This window comes from Ixodes scapularis, unplaced genomic scaffold (assembly GCF_016920785.2).
Source record: "Ixodes scapularis isolate PalLabHiFi unplaced genomic scaffold, ASM1692078v2 PGA_scaffold8__174_contigs__length_109621045, whole genome shotgun sequence".
Lineage (NCBI taxonomy): Eukaryota > Metazoa > Arthropoda > Arachnida > Ixodida > Ixodidae > Ixodes > Ixodes scapularis.
The window spans coordinates 34,569,585-34,590,959 of record NW_024609883.1 but is presented as its reverse complement, the minus strand read 5'-3'; the positions used below and the strand labels follow the sequence as shown (position 1 = coordinate 34,590,959).

The 21,375-nt window shown below is 48.5% G+C and overlaps 1 protein-coding gene across 1 annotated transcript in view; it reads left to right on the top strand.

Annotated features, from left to right (window-relative positions):
* LOC8052594 (serine/threonine-protein kinase haspin homolog) overlaps nucleotides 1–21,375 on the top strand; it is a 74,504-nt gene that overhangs the window by 39,770 nt on the left and 13,359 nt on the right. The window contains exons 6-8 of the mRNA XM_042286951.1: nucleotides 5,387–5,449; nucleotides 7,126–7,220; nucleotides 20,387–20,460. Coding sequence (XP_042142885.1) covers nucleotides 5,387–5,449; nucleotides 7,126–7,220; nucleotides 20,387–20,460 — 232 coding nt within the window. The remainder of the gene's footprint in view (nucleotides 1–5,386; nucleotides 5,450–7,125; nucleotides 7,221–20,386; nucleotides 20,461–21,375) is intronic.

The window sequence follows — 21,375 nt, the reverse complement described above, 5'->3', positions numbered from 1 at the left end:
GGGGAGCAAGTCGTCTGCTCCTTGAACAAGAGTTCCGGTGACGTCATAACGACGCCGAGCTTTGATTGGCCCTGATCAAAAAGATAGTGGGTAGACCTCAATGCAAGATGCCTCAAAGTCAACTCACTGATTTGTTTTGTCGATCAGCCAATCAGCCAATCGTTCTGACATCAACGCAACCCCTGTTGCAAGAAGCAGACAAACTGCAGCGCTAGCAAATAAGGAGGCCGAACAGCGAATCAAAACTCAAGATGCACGGACACAATAAGCCACGTCAGATGTTCCTTTAGCTGTCAGAGATTATAACTATGCGATGCCTCCAACGCGTCTCCGCGACTGTCGTTGTTTAGCGTCTTATTCCACCCGTGCATGCAAAGTGGTCCCATCGTGGCAGCAGATGACGTCACCAAAGCGGGAGTGTCATGGTCTCGGATGTTGCGATCTGAATGGCTAAACGTAAAAGTTACGAAAAAAAAAAAGCAGACGAGCGTCGCTGTTTTGCGACGCTCGTCTGCTATATAGCCGTATATTGGGAGAGTTTGGCCAATGGGGCGGAGCAAAGGCCGTCTCCAGCGTCGAACACTACCCCGCGGTTAGAGCGTAAACTAAATGTGCGACACAGCGTTGACCAATCAGCAGACCGCGACGTCATAATATTGCAAACGACATTTAAAGTGTGAAAGAGGAGCGTTTAATCTCATCGTCTCGGTGGCAGTTTGCTGTGGGCCGACTTGCTAGAACAGCGTCTCAGCTGAGGGTGGGGCGCGCGAGCATCTTCATTGAGTCCCGCTCGGCTCGTGCGCTGGCTTTGGCAGTGCTTTTTTTCTTCCAGACTCAGCTGAGACGCTGTTTCTAGCAAGTCGGACCTGGCTTGGGGCCTTGGGGCGCACGTTCGTTTATTCTACCGCTGAATATGGACGTGACGTAAACCTCACACGCGCCAGGTTTGCAATCACCCGAGAGTTATACCGTTTTACTCGAGCGACTCCAAAACGGCTTAAATTAGTCAAATCGCACTTTTAGTGCTGATGATCACCGCTAGGGGCTGTGAGGCGTCCCGTGGTTGGCCCCGAGATGCTCGCCTATTCAAACCAATGTATGGCCAAACTCCGCGCAGCAGAACAGACGTCTGCCTCAGCTGCCACCGTGACACCACCAGAATCGCGGCAGGCGACAGCGTGAGACTTTTATAATATCATAAGGCGGAAAACGAGGAAACACTTTTTGGGGGACGCGGTAAATACACCATTCGGAGACGCGTTCCACGCACCGTACTATGCGCCGAGAAATTGAGGGAGAGGAGGAGAAGAGCTCTGATTGGAGAGATTAGTGGGTAGACATAAAGCTAGCTGCCTTTGTCTCCACCGCACTCGTCGAACGCCTTCTAATACGAGAGCCAAACGCCGGGCGCCGGCGTTCCGCCGCCTAAAGCGTTCGACGAGTGCGGTAGTGACGAAGTCAACTAGGCGGAGAGCAAGTTCGTCTGCTTCTTTTGCAGCGGTTATGGTGACGTCAGAAGGCCGAGCTCTGATTAGCTCTGATTGAAGGATCTTGGATACATCTCAAGGCGGCTTGCTTTGAGGTCTACCCACTATCCTTCAACCAGAGCCAATCAGAGCTCGGCGTTCTGACGTCACCATAACCGCTGCAAAAGAAGCAGACGAACTTGCGGTCTGCCTAGCTTTAGGCCTACCCAGTAATCTCATCAACCAGAGCTCGCCGTTTGGACGTACCCGCGCCCGCGTCTCCTCCTGCTCCCCAGATTATCGGCGCATATCTCCAGCCTTTAACCCAAACAACAACTAAGAACGTCACGTCCGGTGAATATCCCTATGTGAGTCAGAAAATAAAGGTCACGCCCACGATTGTTTGTTCTAAAGAAGCATTTTCTTTTTATCAAATGGCACAATCAAATACTATACCTAGGTATAACCTGTAATTTCGATTTTCAGCGTATTTTTCAATAAGCGCGGCTTTTTTTAGCGCTAAAGTCCGCGTTTCTAGAATATACACTCTAAGAAAAAACAAGAGTTTATAGTTGGTTACAAGCCAAGAAGGTAGGAGATGCTCCTCCCTCAAGCGTGATGCGCCCGTTTTGAATCTCTCCGCAGTCGAAAGAAGAGTTGACTGGAAACCCTCCTTGTTCCGCTTCAATAGATTCCAACTTGTCTCCGATCCCACTTTTTTAAGAAATCGACTTTTGTATCCATCGGAGGGGGTAGCTAATCCCAGAAAGTCGTATTTGTTTCCATCGGAGGGGGAAACTCTAATCCCCCTCTCGTGGCTTCCACAATGCTAAGTCAAAGTCGAAAGATAAGGCAAATATGTACACAAAGGCAAGACCCTCCTCGCGTGTTGGCCGCGACGTCACGGAAACGATGGGACGCTATTGGATGCAGAGGTGGCGAAGGGATATATGATCCCCTTTGAGGGGCATTTGCCGCTACCTTCTTAACCTGTAACCGACTGTAGTCGGGTGTATCAGGCGCACAAGCACCCTTTTCCTGGAAAACGCACCCTCCGTTGCCAAGCCAGTGTACATGTACACAGACAGTGAGCATCCTCCTCTTCCTTCAAAACGTCTAGGTGTATCAGTGCACCGCCACGCTATAGTCAGTTACAGGCTAAGAAGGTAGCGGCAAATGCCCCTCAAAGGGAATCAGATATCCCTCCGCCACCTCCGCATCCAATAGCGTCCCACCGTTTCCGTGACGTCGCGGCCAACGCGCGAGGAGGGTCTTGCCTTTCTGTACATATTTGCTTTATCTTTCGACTTTGACTTAGCATTGTGGAAGCCACGAGAGGGAGATTAGAGTTCTCCCCCACCGACGGAAACAAATACGACTTTCGGGGATTAGCTTCCCCCCCGATGGATACAAAGGCTGCTTTCAGGGGCTCGGTTCCCTCTCCGATGAATACAAAGGTCGCTTTCTCAAAAAGTGGGATCGGAGACAAGTGGGAATCCATTGAAGCGGAACAAGGAGCGTTTCCAGTGAACTCTTCTTTCGACTGCGGAGAGATTCAAAACGGGCGCATCACGCTTGTGGGAGGAGCTTCTCTTACCTTGTTGACTTGTAACCGACTATAGCCACTCGTCCCAATCAGCTTGTGATTGGATTCCCCCTTGGGGGTCCCTCTTGAGTTGGGCAGTTTCTTAGGAAGTATGGAGCAGTTCTGTGCACTCGGTATTGACAGTAGAGTAGACGCTAAGCTTGTTTTAGGCCAATCGGGTCTCCGGGTAGAATCACGTGACTACAATCTCTAAGCTAGAGATAAGGCAAAGCACGGGACCAGCAAGAAGGCCAAAACCACGGATAGCATCCCCTGCACTATTAAATTTGGGTTGAACTTTCAAGAGGATGCAAAAGACAAATCCTCTCGTTGTGCTCATTGTTGGGATAACCCTGAAGATAAGCCTTTGCGAGGGCAGCCTCTTTTGGCCTTGAAGAAGCTGCTATTTTCCTACTTTTCTTTTTCTTTCTCTCCCTAAGTTGAAAGCGTGGAAGAACGTGCGCAGTCGCCGGACCAAAGAACCGGAGGCTTTTTTATTCCATGACTCCGCTGTCTGGGCGCAGGTAACGGCAGGAGCGTGATTAGTTGGTAAAGGTTTCACGGTTGACGTAGTAGCTCTTTCCGATCCCGGAATGTCTGCTTCCCGGCCTAGTTTCTTGTGTGCTGTGCTGCGACCAGCGGGGCTGCCGTAGATTTCGTCCGCGACAACGTATTCGAGAGTACCAAGGCTACCAGTGTTTGAAAAGTCCTGCGCGTACATCGGCAACAAGCGATTTCTTCAGAAAAGTCTAAGGAATTCATCTGATGCGTTTAGTATTCGGTTTGGCAAATTACTCCTTCTGCCACATCGTGCTGAATCTTCACATACCCCTTTCTTTTCGTTTTTGTGTTTGTGTGTTTGTTCTGCGGTGCCCGTGTCGACATATATCTCAGATTACATATTTCAAGTCTGGTATATTCATCGTAAGTGCGCAGCTACTTACTCCTTTGCAGCAATTGACCGTTCTGTTCCGGATTACCTCTAAAATTAGGCACTGTCTATTTTCTAGCAGCCGGGAGAATAATCTCCTCGAAATTTTATCGGCAGTGGCCTGCCATTAGCTGTCTACAATCATATGAGAACTGTAGGCAGTATACGGACTTTCTTACTCTCCCGGCGTTTTGTGAAAACACGTTTCATGGACGCCTTTTCGTTGATGCATGTTTTGTAAACACGTTTTGTCGACGCTAACTTTTCATCGTCACTCGTTACGCGAAATGCACGCTGTAGGGACATTTCTCGCGTGTATCTCTAACGCGCGTGCTCACCGGCCCGGCCCACCCGTTCACGTCGCTTTGTGAGAACAGTCTGCGTCGGCTCCTTACAAAAATTTTACCCCACCTGTGCCACCCGTACATGTCACTTCGCTCAGATCAGCTTTCGCTAATATACGAAAGTTAATCTGAGCTGTCTATGAAACATCGCGTGTCGATGAAACGTCGTTCGATGAAGTGATTGTATCGCCAATGAGTGGCGACTGCCGGCAGAATTTCGGGTAAATAAATCTGCCGGCTGCTGGGAGAATATACACTACCTAAAAATCGCCTTGGTTCTTGTTTGCTCAGAAATCTTCTGAGTTGTACAACAGCTTCGGTGTACATCTTCACATATCACGGATTGCTTGCAAGTCTGTCCTTATTTACGGAATAGGCTGTCTAATAAACCATTAGATTTGAAAACAATCCATTTTTTCTGTTTACCTGCCTTTTTGCAACCACCTGAGCACGTAAATTTTTTCGGGTTTCCTTGAGGTGGGTGCACAAAGGAGTGAAATGGCACACCATTGAATGAGGTGTATCTATGTTCCCTATGAGCGGGGTGGATGTAAACAAAGGTGTAAAGTAAACCCTGTGCGTGGGTGTATCTTTACTCGCAAAACATTCCGTGTGTGCAGAGAAGGGAATACTTGTACACCTTAAATTGGGGCGTACCTGCACACCGAAACGACATAGAGGGTGTAAACAAGGGGTAGTGACACACCCCAATATGGGGCGTATCTGTGCACCCCCGAATGCTGAAGGTGTATAAAAGAGTGCACATATGCACCCTTAAAGGGTGTATATATGCACCTCGTCTTGGGGTGTACTTGTGCACCTTTATGGGTGTTGCATATGTGGCATCACTTACACACCCTGTGGGTGTACCCACTGCACCCATGTTTTTTTAGAGTATGATGAGTCATCTGTACATATCAATAAGTATGAAAGCCATGTAAAGATTAAGACTTCAGTATAAATGCAACATATCACCGAAACGATCCTATCATTTACGGTACTCTAAATTCTAGAATGACTGTTCTAGAGTCTTTCTTTGAATTTTTATGTTGCGTTTCAGGGAACTAGGAAAGCTAAGGAAGCGGGCCGATTTTCATACGTCTGGCTTTGCCAACACAAAAAGGTACGTACCGTTGTTTCATCGTCGTATCTTAGGGCTTTATTTGAATAAATCGAAAACCCGCTTTTCGAATGAGTGCTCGTAATTCAGCGTTAGCAAACGCTACCAATTTTTATACTGACCCTCTATCATTACGAATTAAAATCTCGGCGCGTATAAAAGGCTTTAAATACTGCACGTCTTGCGTGTCATTTATGAGCAAAATTACCCTATATTTCATTCAGTAAAATTATTTTGCGACGGTTATAGCCTTTTAAGCCAGCACTTTCGCATCCTCCTGATACGCCTTCGCGGCTAGGTGGTTAGTCAGGAAAGTCGTTTGGAACGAATGATCTGCGTTATATTTCAAGCCACCTTTTACTCGTTTACAAATAGCGATCTTGTGCGCTTTCTATAATCTATAAGCGAACAGCGCGCTTACTTTAAGCAAACGCGCTGTTCGCCAACACGACCACGTTTGCCTACGCTCGGTGTGGGACAACATGGTGGAAGCAAACGGTGCTCTCTCGTTGTTGTTGTTGTTGTTCTTGTTGTTTTTTTTATTTATTTTGAGTCGCTTTAAAATACGGCGTTATAAAGTTGAACACCAATAAAATGTGTACATCTCTGACACCAGATGTTTTCTACGTCAGACGGAAATACGTGAGCATAATCAAACAAGATTCCCGCACTGGTCTTTGGTTTGAGGACAGCCCATGTTTTCCCGCTATGCCTGAAAAAAAAAAAAAAAAACTATAAGCAAGCAGAAAGGAGCGGATGGTAGCAGTTTTGTTTGATATGTCGTCTTGTGCTCACTTCAAGAACAGAACTCTTTGACAACTGACGCCGTTCCATGGACATGGCGGTGCTGAACGGAAGCTCAAACTTGTTCCCGAAAGCGACGTTGGCGTTAATTTTTCATAGAATTATGAAGACGCCGCGAACAAAAGGACCGCCTTCACAGAGATGACGACGGCACCGCTCCACCATATCCCACCTCGTCAATCGCCTTCAGCGGCAGCTGAAACCTTCCGAACCCGACAGGCCACTGTTTACGTCACTTACCTTTCCGGAGGCCCGGAAAACAAAACCACAGAAAGCTGTACTTTTTGTTCGTCAGTCTGTTTGCGGGCACAGTAAGGAGCGTCGGGAAATTCCGTAACAAAAGTGAGCAGCGTGCTAGGTCAACACCACCTGGAATAAACGAAAGCCTCTGACCGACCTCCTCATCTTCCACAAAACGTCCTTAAACTCGAATATTCGCCGATATGAAAATAAGGCCCTAGTCGAACACGGAGAGTTCTTCGAGGCGTAGTCTGAACGCGACTTCCAGTCGGACGCTGACACCGCGCTCGTGTTCATCCAGAGTCTGAGCTCGATCTCGAAGTGATGACGTCGACATTATAGCGCATAGGCTTTGATTAGGTGACGCTGGATAGTTTCCCAAGAAGGGCAAAAACGCATTTCGTTTTTTTTTTTTCAAAAAGAAAGTTAAAGAATCTTTATTTATTGTCCCTTAAGGGTAGTTTTCACGTCCGGCCAACATGTACTATTGATTTGCCTTGGTACCATTAAGTTTTTCCTGCTACATGCTTTTTTTTTAATTATTTTTACGTTTTCTCGCACTCTCTTTCTGAGAACGCCTTCGCGCTGGTGATTGTTTCACGATTTACGAGCCCACGCTTGATCCGCTTTTCCAGGATTTTCTGCTTGTTCGATCGATACCCCAGAGAGCTTGTCCAAGCGTGGAAAGATTACACGTCCTGGAAGCGCACGGACCATCAACATGGGCCAGGTTCTGCTTTGCCTCCTTTCACATCTTCGCTTTATTTTTTTTTTGTCTCCTCAAATTAAACTGGTAGTTTAACTTTTTTTAAGCTTCTTCCTTTATTTTCACGGTTTCTGTCTTGTTGTCACGTAGCGTTCCCTTAATTAACGCCCTATTTTTACACCTCATTTACTTACTGTCTGTTCGCGAGTTTTTTGTATTGATTCAGTTACACTTTTTCTTCTTAAACTACTGGTTTGTTTGTATATTTTGCTTTTCCATCGCTTTATTGATGATTTTTAAGGCATCTGGGTGTCTTTCTTGTTCGTCGCGTGTTTGTTTGTTGGTTTACTTTGTTTACCGGGCTTCTGTAGGGAATGACGATCAATTTATTTTAATTAAAAAAAACTTGCAGCCTTTCTATTTTGGTGAAGAAGGAAGACCAGCACAGCTGTACGCTCGTCCCGTGTGTTTCTTTGTCCTCATCTGTTTTGCGCGCTGTTTCTGACTAGGAATGGCGCGAACTTTTTCGAACAGAAGTCTCGACAATCGAATCAAGCTGTTAAAGAGGTTCGAAAGACTTCGAATTTTTGAACTTTCCATATCGAGAAATTCGACAGAAGTCGAATTTTCGAACTTATTGAAGTAAGTTCGACGCTTTTCGAATTTTCAGCTTATTATGCTGCAGAATTCGATGTTTGTCGAACTTTTGAACTTGATGGACTAAAAAATTTAATAACTTTCTAACTTTCGAACTTCTTGCACTAAAAAGTTCAAAGCTTTTCGAACTTTCGAACTTTCTACGCTAAGAACTTCGATAATTTTCGAACTTTCGACCTTATTAATCTATGCGGAGGGCAAGTTCGTCTGCTTCTTGCGCAGGGGGTAGCGGTGACGTCAGAACGCCGAGCCCTGATTGGCTGATCGCGACCCCCTATCTGAGCGTCGTCTGCTCCTTTGCAATGTCGTCTGCTCGCAACGTCGTCTGCGTCTGTCTTACCTTTCCTGCGGCTTTCGGAAGTGCAGATTCACGAAACGATCTTACGCAAAAATGTGCATAAGACATAAGTTAAGAACGAATTCGTATTCACGAAACAAAATTTTCGTAAGTTTTGCGCAGGTTACGACGAAGTCCTACGACAGCTCCGAAGCTACATGTCTACGCACTTCTTACGATCAAATCAGCATGGCCGACAGCGTCGCGGTCGCTACGACCCACGGACGTTTATTTTTCCACGTGCGCTTCTCACGCGTCCGGACTTCAAGCAGCAAGAAAAAAAGTAAAAAGTACTTGAAACAGACCACGACGAACAAGAACGCTGGATCCAGAAACACCCGGGAAAAGCTCCAACGACCACGATTGCACCGAATGCGACCAAGCGAGCACGGCAGTTAGGCCTAGCAGGCACTCCGCGACTCGGCGACCGTCTGCCCACGAACGGCTGGCGTGCTGAATCGAATATGCCCGCGCGACCCTTGTGAACCCTTCCCGTATTGTACTTTGATCGCTGACCTCAATTTTAGATTAAGAGGTCAATTTCTTCCTCTTGTTATCTCCTTGTTTTTCGAGGCAACGCTGTCTCTCGCCGGTGAAAAAGCGGTGAATCTCCGACAGACGCAGGAAAGGTAAAGCAGCCATCGCTTTGACTAGCAGACGTAAAGCAGACGACGTTAACTGCGCCAACCCGCCGACGCCGTTAAAGAATGAGGGGTCTCGCCGCACACGAAAGGAGGGAAAAAGTATTTGGGAGGAAACTTGCGGACACTAACACTCGGTTGTTAGCAAACAAATCTCGGCGCCTCGGAACACCTCGCCGGTGAGTCCTTTGACTTCTCTCCGTGGTGCGCGTATGCTGCTTGTTAGACAAAAACAACGTACTGCTCGAGTTATTTCGTGTGCCCTCTCTGAAAGCCGAAGTCGAGCTCGCTCGTAAAGACCTGCACTTCCGAAGGTCGCAGGAAAGGTAAGACAGACGCAGACAACGTTGTGAGCAGACGACGTTGCAAAGGAGCAGACGACGCTCAGATAGGGGGTCGCGATCAGCCAATCAGGGCTCGGCGTTCTGACGTCACCGCTACTTCCTTTCTCATGCGCAGAAGACGAAAATGAGCCCACTTGCGAGGCGTATAGAAATTGAAAATCGTCGAACTTTCGATTCTTGAAAAGTCAAAAGTTCGACGAACTTCGAACGTTTAGGCTCAAAGTTCAAAGTTCGTCGAACTTCGAAAGAGCGGCGAGCGGATTCATTTGGATTCAAGCAGTGAGGTAAATTCGTAATTTTTTTTCTCGAAATTTTACATGCGGTGCCGCGTTCCTTGCGAAAGACAATGCCGTTTATTTCAATCATCTGGCATGCTTGGTTTTGAAGAAATAAATTCCGGAAGGAGCGAGGAAGGACGACGGGTTTTTGACAATTGTCGTTTATGCCATATTTGAAGCGCGCTATAGCCGAAGCTATTTATGGTAGAGATGTTAAACTTTTTAAGAATGATCTATGCATAGCCTAGGTAAGTGTAGTCTTAAAGGGGTACTCCGGCAATTTTTTGAGCTACCTCAACTAACTATATTTTCTGACTCCCCGGCCTTTACCCTTTCTGGTATGCTATTTAGTATCGCGAAATTCATAATAGTTATTGCGAAATCGGCATATGAAAATGATGCAAATGATGCAAATGATGCGACGCGACTGGCGCGCCGCCGCGCGGCCGGTACCGAAGGTAGGCAGCGAGAACCCCAGAGAAAACGAAACCGAAACCACGCCGCGTGCGTTGGTACGCATTGAAGTCGGAGTGGTGCGGTTGCGCTGGGTTTATAGCATGAAGTGCTGCCTGTGCTGCGTCATTAAGTGCTTCAATAGTTATGCGTCGTATCTCGTGGAGACAAAGTTTCACAGTTTTTCACCTCGCCGATGTTTCGTGGGGAAGCGACAACGATGGAGCCGTGCCGTACGACGCGAGAAATTTGGTCTCCCGATCATGTCTGCCACTGTGTCGGCAGGGCTGACATATTCTACACTGCCGCTTTGCGCTCTGCGTTTGTTTTCGTACCAGTAACGCCTACATGTGTCAGCGCCGATGGGACGAACTAAAATGCCATCCCACACTCGTGGGTATGCAGTGCCAGTTTCGTTGGAGGAATGCCCTCCAAAGAAGTTTCGTCCCCACCGTCCGTGTCGATGATATTTCCGGACAAGTATGGCACGCAATCTGTACTTCATGAAGAAAGATTCGAACGGTAAAAAAAGTGACAAATATAAATCTAAAGGAAACAACAATGAAACTCGGAATCACTGGAAAATCGACGTTTGAGTATGGAAGTTTATGTGGTGTGCTTTCTTTCTTGATCAGCCTCCTTTTGGATGTGGAAACGCTGACACCCCGAGTTCTGTAGACAACAATTTTTTTTCTCGGCTTTAGAGCCACCTATTGCAAAGTGGTTCGAACTGGAATTACCGTCCACTGGTCTCTTCCTACCTGTAAAGTGTGCACCTCCCACGATGAGTGGTATAATCTGACAGCCTTTGATGGTCAAAGCCAGTTCCCATTTAGTTACGCCGCCCAAACTAAATTTCCACCTGGTTTCGCTATGCCAACTCTTTTTGTTATAATAAGTGTTGTGCCAAGTGACGGTCATGTCAAAGTACCTGTGCGCCCAAAATCAGCACCTCGCACAACAGGTTATTACCCAACAGCAGACCGCAAAAGCCCTTGGCGGCAAAACCGTGTTTTGGCCGACAACTTTGTTTTCTCGGCTTTGGAACCACCTTTCGTAAAGTTGTTTCAATTGGAAGTACAGTCCACCCTAGTCCCTTCCTTCCTCTAAAGTCTCCACCTCCCCCGACGAGTGGTATTCTCTTGACAGCCTTTTCATGGTCAAAACCGGTTCCCATTGAGTTACGCCGCCCAAACAATTTTCACCTGGTTTCCCTATGCCACCTTTTTTTTTTGTATAATAAGTGCTTTGTCATGTTACTTTCCAGACCAAGCACCTGTGTGCCCAAATCTGCGCTTTACACAGCCCGCTATAACACAACATTTTGGGTCGAATATTGGATATCCCGTACAGCTTTATTTCTTTATTCATTAGAAACCTAACTTTCACACCTGCTGTCTTAAAGAAACTTGGCACTCTTCGTGCACAAACTTAGTGAACATCTCACTCGCCTCCAAATATCATCGTTCCAGCAGTCATAGGTGTACAGCGACGAGCGAAATAAATTTCCCACCCAGAGCAATCAAGGTGGCGGCCGTCTTGTTTTTCGGAAAATTGCTCCAACTCCTTTTTCGGCCGCAACTAGAGAAGTTTCCCTTAATAACGACTCAAACTCAATATATGAGAAGTGGAGGACAGCTAGATGCCCTTCTTAGGTCTACCCCAGCACTCATGCAACGTCACCCTCAACTTATCGGCTCAAAAAGCAAAAGTTTCGTCCGTGCGCGCTTCCGCCGCCACAGCTTGGCATGCGAAAAGGCGCCGCAGGCTGCTGAACGCGCCTCACAGTCGAACGCCAGCTCCTCCGCTAGCGGCGCTGCGCGCGTTTTTCAAAGCGCCCCCTATAGTTCCCGCACGGAGTGTATACCCGCCCTTTTCAGGGCCGTGACGTCAATGGAAGGTGAGCCAGCCAGTCGGGCGAGCAGTCTAAAAAATAGAATATGCCAATCATTTGTTCCGTGCTGGAGCGCGGGGACTGGAGCGAGCTTCCAAAGCATTCATTTGACACCATGAAACTGCTTCGAATCAGTTGGGAACAAATTGTACAGTCCAAAGAGTGAACCCCTGCACTTCCACTGACGTCACTTTTTCGTTGTGCCAGTAGAGACTTTCAGTTTGAAAAACACGGTGAGGACCAAAATTGTAAATTCAATAACTTCGTGAAAAAAAATTATTTTGACCAAATATTTGGGATACTATTTTGGCGATGTTGTTTGGCGAGTTTAGCAATATTTCAAGCTAATCGGGGAGCATGAAGGAATCGGCGGAGTACCCCTTTAAGATATGATTATTGTTCTTTAAAACGAGTTTCGAAGAAATATCCTAACATGTACCTACGGACAATTATGCCCTAAACTTGGTAATTGTTTTCGCCTACATTGTTTGAGGTATCGCATTTAAATTAACACCAGAGACAGTACATATTATTACCGTCTGCAGAATACAAAACAATGCACTTATTTTTTTTTTATGTTGAGGAATAAATTAAGTCAAGGGGGAAGATTTCTAAAATCGTTCAAGTTCAGCACGTCATAATTTTGTTTTTCTCATTTTACGTTCTTGGGACGTGTTTCTTTTGGCCTGTACACATTTTGGTAGGAGAAACTTGTTTCATAGTTCTGCGCCTCTATGCAAAAATATAACACCTCCGGCAGGTTCTTGATAGTTTTTTATTTTTTTTCTCTCCAGCTTTTTTTTTTTTTTTTTTGCATTTATTGTTATGTTTATTTATTGATTATTTTTTACCAATGACACAGTTATTTAGGTCGAAAAGACATAGCTTTGAACTTCCGAGCAACCGAGCATGTGACGAGTAGTGCCTTCTGACAACGAGTTTCTAACAATGACCATCTACGCGAGATCTTATGCAGTGAAGAGCGACAGTAGCTATACATATGCATAAATAATTTCAGATTAAGATAAGCTCTACCATGCCCTCTTTCCACGCATTGTTTTCTTTAACAGTCCGAAATATCTGGGAGGGGGGGGGGGGAGAGACTGGAGCCCCCCCCTCCCCCCTACTCTCCCCCCCCCCCCCCCCCCCCCCCGTTTTTCCTCTTCCAACGCCACTGGTATGGTAGAAGGCACCTCGACCTCAAGTTGCGTCAGCTTCTGTGCTTTTTGCTCGGCGGTTCTCCCACCCCAGAAAATAAACCTCCAAAGCAATTACAAACAAAAAATTGTCAAGGTGCAGGTGAGCTGGTGTTCGTTGATCATGATGCAAAATCCTGAGACTGGGAATGAAATTTGCAAGAAATAGTGTAAGAAGAAAGAAAAAAAAGGGACAGGACAACGTCTCAAACTCAGCCGAGTTGAGTTTGAGACGTTGTCCCGAGCTGAGTTTGAAACGTTGTCCTGTCCCCTTTTAGAGCGCAGCTCTTAGGCGCCCGTTTCCGGCTTGAGAGGCGTCGGCGTCGCCGTCGGCGTAACCGCGAGGTTACGTGACCCCCAAGGTCACCCCAAGGTCACGTGACCCCCAGACGTCATGTGACCCCTCTCCCAGGGTCACATGATCCCCCAAGGCCACGTGACGCCCAAGGTTGTAGTGATGACACGACAGTTCTCACTCGCGTGCCCCGCGGCATTGCGTCCATGCTAGTGCGCATGCTCGGGGTTATCTTCAGTTTGAGAGAAGTGATAATAAACACTTGGGTTCCGGACTCCGGTGTGGCTGGTCGCTCCTTCCCCGCGAGACGTGGTGTCAGAAGTGGGATCCGTCCCGAAGGAGCGACGCAGCGAGTGAGCCTTCGACGTGGCGCATCTTGCAATGCCCGCCATGGCGGACGAAGACGCTAAGCGTACGCAGTTCTGCGCCGCCGGTATCCAGCCGCCTCCGAAGTTCGACTTTTCGAACCCCGGCGAGTGGAAGGAATGGGTTTTCCTGTTCGACGACTACTGCTACGCTTCTGGGCTCTACGAGGCGCCGGGCGAAGTGCACGTCAGGACACTGCTGTACGCCATGGGCTCCCGTGAGGCTCGACGACTCCTGGACACGTTGGCCTTGGCAAGCGACGACTGTTGCTCGGCACCGCACGTCTTGTACCCACACGTCCTCTCCTACCGACAGCGGGCGAAGTTGGCGAGCGGCGTGACGGCGATTGAAGTCCTTTCGCTGGCGTCTTCGGGCCTCCCCGTCTTTCCTTTTAAAGTCCCGACGTGATGGCCACCCCGGCTGCAAAGTCTCCGGCATCTTCGGTACCTTTGTCTGCAACCGTCGGCCCATCAGCAGTTGGGACGGGCTGTAACCGGTCACTCCAGGGGTGTCTCGATACACCAGGAGGGCTATGTGCGGGTCCCTTGACTTGTAGGACAGCTCTTTCATGGTCCGCACCATACGCTCCGCTTCCCCATTCGCCTGTGGGTAGCGTGGGCTGCTCGTGACGTGTTGCAAACCGCAGCTCTGGGCAAACTCGGCGAACTGTCTCGAAGAGAACTGCGGCCCATTGTCCGATACCAGCACGTCGGGGATCCAAAACCGGGCGAATGTGCTCTTGACTGCTGCGACGACGGACGTTGACGTCGTCGACGTCAAGCTGATGACCTCTGGGAAGCGGGAGTAATAGTCCACGACGAGCACGTAGTGTCTCCCCTCGAGCTCGAACAGATCCGCTCCGACTCTCTGCCATGGACGACTGGGAGTCGGTGTGGTGATGAGTGGCTCGGAGCGCTGTACTCTTGTTTGGGCGCACCGCTCGCAGGCTGTCACAAGTTGCTCTATTTCGCTGTTTAGAGTAGGCCACCAAACTGCGTCCCTTGCTCTTGCCTTGCAGCGCCCGATGCCCTGATGGCCTTCATGTATCAGCTGCAGTATCTCGTGTCGCAGCGAGCGCGGAACGAAGATGCGGCGGTCTTTGAGTAATAAACCATAGCACACGGTGATGTTCCCACGTTCCTTCCAGCACTCTCGTAGATGCACAGGAACTCTGGACACATGTTCTGGCCATCCCTTTTCACAGAAGCGTTGCAAGCCCGAGCAGATGCCGTCTTCCCCTTGGTGCTTTCGTAGGGCTTCCAGGCGGGATGACACGAAATCAGCGGCTGCTGAAACCACTTCGCCGACGAAGAGTTCTATGGAGTCCACCCGACGTTGGCAGTGCTGATCCAGTTCCTGCACCGGGGCCCTTGACAGGGTGTCCGCCGTAGCTAAAAGTTCGCCGGGGACATAAACAACGGTGAACTGGTAGCGCATGAGGCGGATGCGTAGTCGCTGAATTCGAGGATGCATCAGATCCAACTCCGCAGATCCCAAGAGCGTGACGAGAGAGCGATGATCCGTTTCGACTTGGAAGTCGACGCCTCTCAAAAACTGATCGAGGCGCTCGACCGCCCACGTTACGGCCAGGGCTTCTTTTTCGGTCTGGCTGTAGCGAGTTTCGGTGGTTGTGAGAGCCCTTGATATATAGGCCACTCACTGCTCGTCTCTCGCCGGAGGGCTGATCTTGAAGCATGACGGCCTTAAGTCCGTAAGAGCTTGCATCAGCTGAAACTACTGTTGGGTAGGACGGGTCGTACTTGGCCAAGCAGATATGAGAGCTAAGCATGCTCTTCAGCTTCTCAAAAGCCGCTCGCTGGCTTGGTCCCCAGTACCACGAGTTGCGCTGTTGCAGCAGTTCTCTAATTGGCGCCGTGACGTCCGAGAGGTGTGGGATGAAGCGCCCCACGTGGTTCGCCATTCCTAGCAGTCTTCGTACCCCGCTAACGTCCGAGGGTATCGGCAACTTCTGCAGGGCCTCAATCTTTTCGGGGTCGGGGCTGATTCCTCTCGCGATGACCAACACGCCAAAAACGTGACCTCTGAGGCAGCGGAGCTGCACTTCTTCTTGTTCAGCTTGACGCCTGCCTCGTCGAGCCTTTGCAGCACTTGCTGGAGTCGACGATCGTGCCCGCCCTTTGATGCGCCGAAGACGAGAATGTCGTCGATCATGCTCACAACTCCTTCCAGTCCCTCTAGAATGCGACTCATCTGTCGCTCAAAGTACTCTGCTGCTGAACAGATGCCAAAAGGCAGCCTGCGGAAACAGAACCTTCTCATCGGGGTTATGAACGTCGTCAGCGCCTGACTTTCTTCGGAAAGCCTCACTTGGTGGAAGCTTGCAGTGGCGTCCAGCTTCGAGAAAACCTTCGCTTGCCCGAGACGTCCGAGGATGTTCTCAACCGAAGGTAAAATGTGACGCTCCCTCAGTACGACTTCGTTGAGGCGCGTGAGGTCTACGCAGGTGCGGTAGCCTCCTCCTGTCTTCGGAACGACGACCATGCCCGCGCACCAGTCTGTGGGGCGGTCAACCTTGCGGATGACTCCTTCAGACTCTAGCTTCTTGAGCTCACCACAAACGACGTCGTGCAGCGAGATCGGGACCCTTCTCGGCACGCTTAGAGCGAAGGGCTTGGCACCAGGTCGAAGCCGGATGACGTACTCGTCCTTTAGCTCCCCCAGACCGTCGAAAAGCCTGTCTCTCCACAGCACCGCTGGTGCAGCCACATTGTCGACAAACTGAATGACTCCCAGCGCTTGTATTGCTGGGAAGCCGAGAAGAGGGGGGTGTTGTGAAGGCATGACGTAAATGTCCTGCACGGTTGACTTGTCCCACCATTGCAGCGTTGCGGGGAAAGTGCCCAGTACTTTCAGGGGGTGGTTTCCGGGGCCCGTGAGCTCACCTTCTGGTGCACGAAGCTTTTTCGGTACTTCAGGGAATGAACTCGACACCACGGTCACCTCCGCTCCAGAGTCCACTTTGAAGTTCACGTTGTGTCCGTTGACGGCCGCGGTTGCGAACTTTGCTCTGGTACGGGCGCCTGCCGCAACTGTGTGCAGCTCGACAGATCCCATGGTTGTTCTTTTTTCGCAGACGGCTTCGAAGTGTCCAAGTTTCTTGCACCACCTGCATCTCGCCTCTTTTGCCGGACAGTCGGAGCGGGGGTGAGGTGACCTGCCGCAGAACCTGCAGCGTCCGTCGCTTGAGCAAGGCTTGGGAGTCCTCGTTGCGCCTTCCCCCGACAAGTCGGAACGCCGTCGTGACTTCGGAAGACGTTTTCGGACTTCTGCTTCGAAGACGCCAGCGAAAGGACTTCAATCGCCGTCACGCCGCTCGCCAACTTCGCCCGCTGTCCGTAGGAGAGGACGTGTGGGTACAAGACGTGCGGTGCCGAGCAACAGTCCTCAGTCCAGCGAAGCGGCCGCGATCCTACGTAGTCGAGACCGGGACAGGAGTCCTGCAACGCAACCGCCGGCACCTGGTACTATTCGATGCGTCTCCGGCAGGCTTCGACGCTCCGGATCCCGGCGGTTCGACCAATAAGACTACGGGTACGGCTCCAGCCAGTCCGGCAATCTCAACGGCAAGAGCAAGTCCGGGTGCAGGGAGCCAACAACAGCCGACCGCAGTTGAGCCTGCACCAACAGCAGCGCCGGCGAACTTGACGAACTCCCCTTCAACATCAGCGTCGACGGACACGTCGACGGCGGACAATACGCCGATAAGAGTGACTCGGTCGGGCCGCCAAGTTAGGCGACCCGTACATTTGGACTTGTAAAACTTAAAAGGGGGGACGTAGTGATGACACGACAGTTGTCACTCGCGTGCCCCGCGGCAATGCGTCCATGCTAGTGCGCATGCTCGGGGTAATCTTCACTTCGAGAGTAGTGATAATAAACACTTGGGTTACGGACTCTGGTGTGGCTGGTCGCTCCTTCCCCGCGAGACAAAGGTCACGTGACTCCCCAAGTCACGTGCCCCCAGAGGTCACGTGACCCCCCCCCCCCCCGAAGTCGCGTGACACCCCCAAAGTCACGTGACCCCCAGAGGTCACGTGACCCCTCCCCCAGGGTCACGTGACACCCAAGGTCACGTGACTCCTCAAGTCACGTGACCTTGGGTGGGGGGTCACGTGACTCCTCAAGTCACGTGACCTCGGGGAGGGGGGGGGGGGCACGTGACTCCTCAAGTCACGTGACCCCCCCTCCCCTCGAGGTCAGGTGACCCCCCCCCCCCGGAGCATATTCAAGAATGAGGGGAGGAGGAGGAGGAGGAGGGGTCTGCCCTCCCCTCAGTACCCTTCCCTCCTCCTCCTCCTCCTCCTGTCCCCTTTTTTGTCTTCTTACACTTTTTCCTCCAAATTTCATTCCCAGAGCTGAGTTTCAGGCGTTGTCCCGTCCCCTTCTTTCTGTTTTCTTACACTTTTTCTTTCAAATTTCATTCCCATTCTCAGGATTTTGCATTATGTACAAACTAAACTTACTATATGCCAGCGTCACTCGGGCGGTATTCAATCGGATTACTACCAGCATTCAAGGGGCTAGGGGGGCAGTTTGCCAGATCACTTCAAGGTTTTTCTGAGCCTCAACCACCTGCCTGCCCCTGGCCGTTTCGAACTGGATGAGTATCGTTAAACAGTGCGTTCGTAGGATCACTACTTCGTGATGCACGTTAATGACCACCCCGGGCTGGCGGTCACAATCTCTGATCTATTGTCACTCGTCACTCTGCACTGGCAAATATTCCAGCACATCCGGGACACTCGTCGTCTCATTTAATTGCCTGACCAACTTCGCGCGGTCTAAATATCACACCCGAACGTTTCTAAACCTGATTTCGTGAAAATCAAGAGGCGCAAAAACGTTATTTGAAACTGAAACTGTGGCGGAACATGAAAACTGGACTTCAAACTTTGCGCACTCGGACTTCAACGAAATTGGAAACCTTCGAATTTTTTTTCTCAAATTTAGCCGTGAAAGAGATCGAAACCTTCGACCTTTTTGAACTTTATGTAGAAAGAAATTCGAAATCTTCGAATTTATCGAGCTTTATGTCTAAGAATTCGAAACGTACGAATTTTTCCAATTTTAGATCCAAAGAAAAATCGAAACATTCGAATCTTTCAAATTTCAAATTAGGGAAGTTCGAAATCTTCGATTTTATCGAACCTCAAGTAAAGAAATATTCGAAATAATTGAACCCGAACTTCTAGAAACCACGAAAACTTCGAACTTTTCGATTGCGAAACCCCGCGATTTTGGAAAGTTGCGAATTTTTCGATTTCGAACCTCCGTACGGTCGAAAATATCGAAACCTTTTGAATTCGAACATCAGTTCGTTTCAAAAATATCGAAACCTTTCGAATTCGAACCTAGGGTGGTTCGCGGCATCCCTATTACTGACGATGAATTCCCACCAACTCGCCAACTATCCATTCTTCTACGATATCGGGAAAAATTGCCGCCATCTATGAGCGACGGTGGCAACCGGACTGGTTGTCTGGTTGCCGCCGTCACTCATAGATGGCGGTAGCTGTCCAGAGTTTTGTGTCGGCATTTGTTTGGTACCGAACGTGAAACCAGGGAAGCTAACCCTTCTCTGCTGTAAAAATTTCTGCTCAGGTTCGGTTCTATGCTACTTACTGCCGTTTGTGCTCCGCAGAACGTATTCGCTAATAAATACGAGATATATCTTAGAAAACTCTTTGAACATGCACCTCAATTGTTTTGTTTGTTTTAGTCAGGAAGAGCAAGTTTCATGATGGTTGTAATATGTCGGAACAGTACGAACACTTCTTCTATACTATTTCACATATTTTGACTAACTAATCCTTAAAACAATTATAGTTTCGTCAGGAAGCTAGTATATATCATCTGTGTGGAAGCATTTTTTGTCGTAATCTTAAAAACGTACATTTTTAAAAGGAGAGGTGTTTATTTGGCTCCCCGAATTTACTTTCATGGGTATACGTGTTTTCTTCGCTGCCATTATCTCACATGGCAAATGAAAAAAGATGCGACTCTAGCAAGCTGCGAAAAAAAAAATCTTAACTTCAATGAAAGAGTGGCCTTGATACAAAAATAAATAAGCACATAATGAAGCTTTTCTTTTATTATGTTCTAAATTAAACCAGTCCCCTCGTTCATCAGAGCGTGTCATGAATGGAACATTTTTCGCGTCTTATTGGACACAGATTCCCTCCTGGCTCCCGTTTTTCTTTTTCTACTTCTGATTATATCAAAACACAAACACATAACACATAAATCTGCATAAGTAAGAAGCAGTTCTTGTGTTCACTGACTTGCCTATATTGCTCTTCATTCTGCATACACCCAGCTATTTTGTTGTCCATCCATTGGCGAAATTCGCTGGTCCCTGGTGACAAGAACCGAGGTCTTGAACCACGCCAGAAGATAATTTTGTCGTCTCTTGCCATTGCCCCTCGGACTTTTTTTTTGTTTGAAATAAAGACAATACAACATATATCAATAATACCTTTGCAAGTCTTTAAAAAAATTTTCTTTCAAGATGTATGCCCCAAAACACAAATGCCTTCATTTGTGTTTTGGGGCGCAAATAAGCGTCTTAGGTGGGAAACGAATTATTTACTCCAACGAAGTTAGGATAAAAAGTTCTTTATGCACGCCAAATAAGACGTAGGCTGATATGCGCCGACACGAGGTACCGGATTAACTTTACGCTTTCTAACGATGGCTTATATTTTTTAGGTGAACTCGAGATCGCACAGCCATACATGGTTTTTCATTCCATCTACGCAGGCATCCCATTAACGCAAGTGAAGGTAAGATGATAAAATTGTTTTATAATCTCTTTATCTCCATCTTTCAGCTCGCGCTGCACGGCTTTTCCGGGCACTTTTGTGTTATCTGAGTATGCTCGCTAATGTGCTCATTCCTTCTTATTGCTGAAGGAGAGTGCGATTAAAAGTAGGCTTCTAAGGAATTAGAGAACGCAAACAAACTCAATAACACTAAACTAATTCAAGACGTTCGATATCTATCCCATTATTGAAGTGAAATAGCCCTCGAAAAAGCTGATTACCGAAACAAACGCACAAAAAAAAGTGGGTCTCGAGTCCCCAAATTACAATTTAATTTATTCTCATGTCCTTTATTCGAAATTGTGTTTTGATGAACAGCATAATACTGCACCGGTCAAGTTTTTTAGTTTTAAAAGGAAGCGTAAACACTTCTGTAAAAAAAAGAAAATAGAGGTTGACTCCAGCGTATTTTTGCCTCGTGAATTTGAATATCACGTTCGTTTTCCCCGAAGATGTAACTAGACGCGAGAGAACACGAAAAACTTCCGACCAATCGTTACTTCCTGAGAGGATCTTTCGGCCACCAAGTTCGTGTCGCTCATGTGAGCAGCGCGTGCAATTGCAAGCTTCCCCCCGCACTGGCACCAGCCGTGACGTCTTTCTCTGACCTCATTTTGAAGATAGCGAGGGTGCGCTTGCACAGCCTTGATAGGCACAGAATATGCGCGAGAGCGGAGGTTTCGAAAACTCCTTTTATGGCGTCACGCTCCGGGAAGGAGGGGCTTCGGCGGTACATTGAAAATGATTTTCTGCAGCCTCCATACACCAGATTAAAAAAAAAAAAAAGTGAAACTCAATATTCGGCATCCCGGAGGCCGAAGGAAAACGATTTAAGTGTGTTTCCTCAGGTACGAAACCGATTCAGCTTCCCTTTCA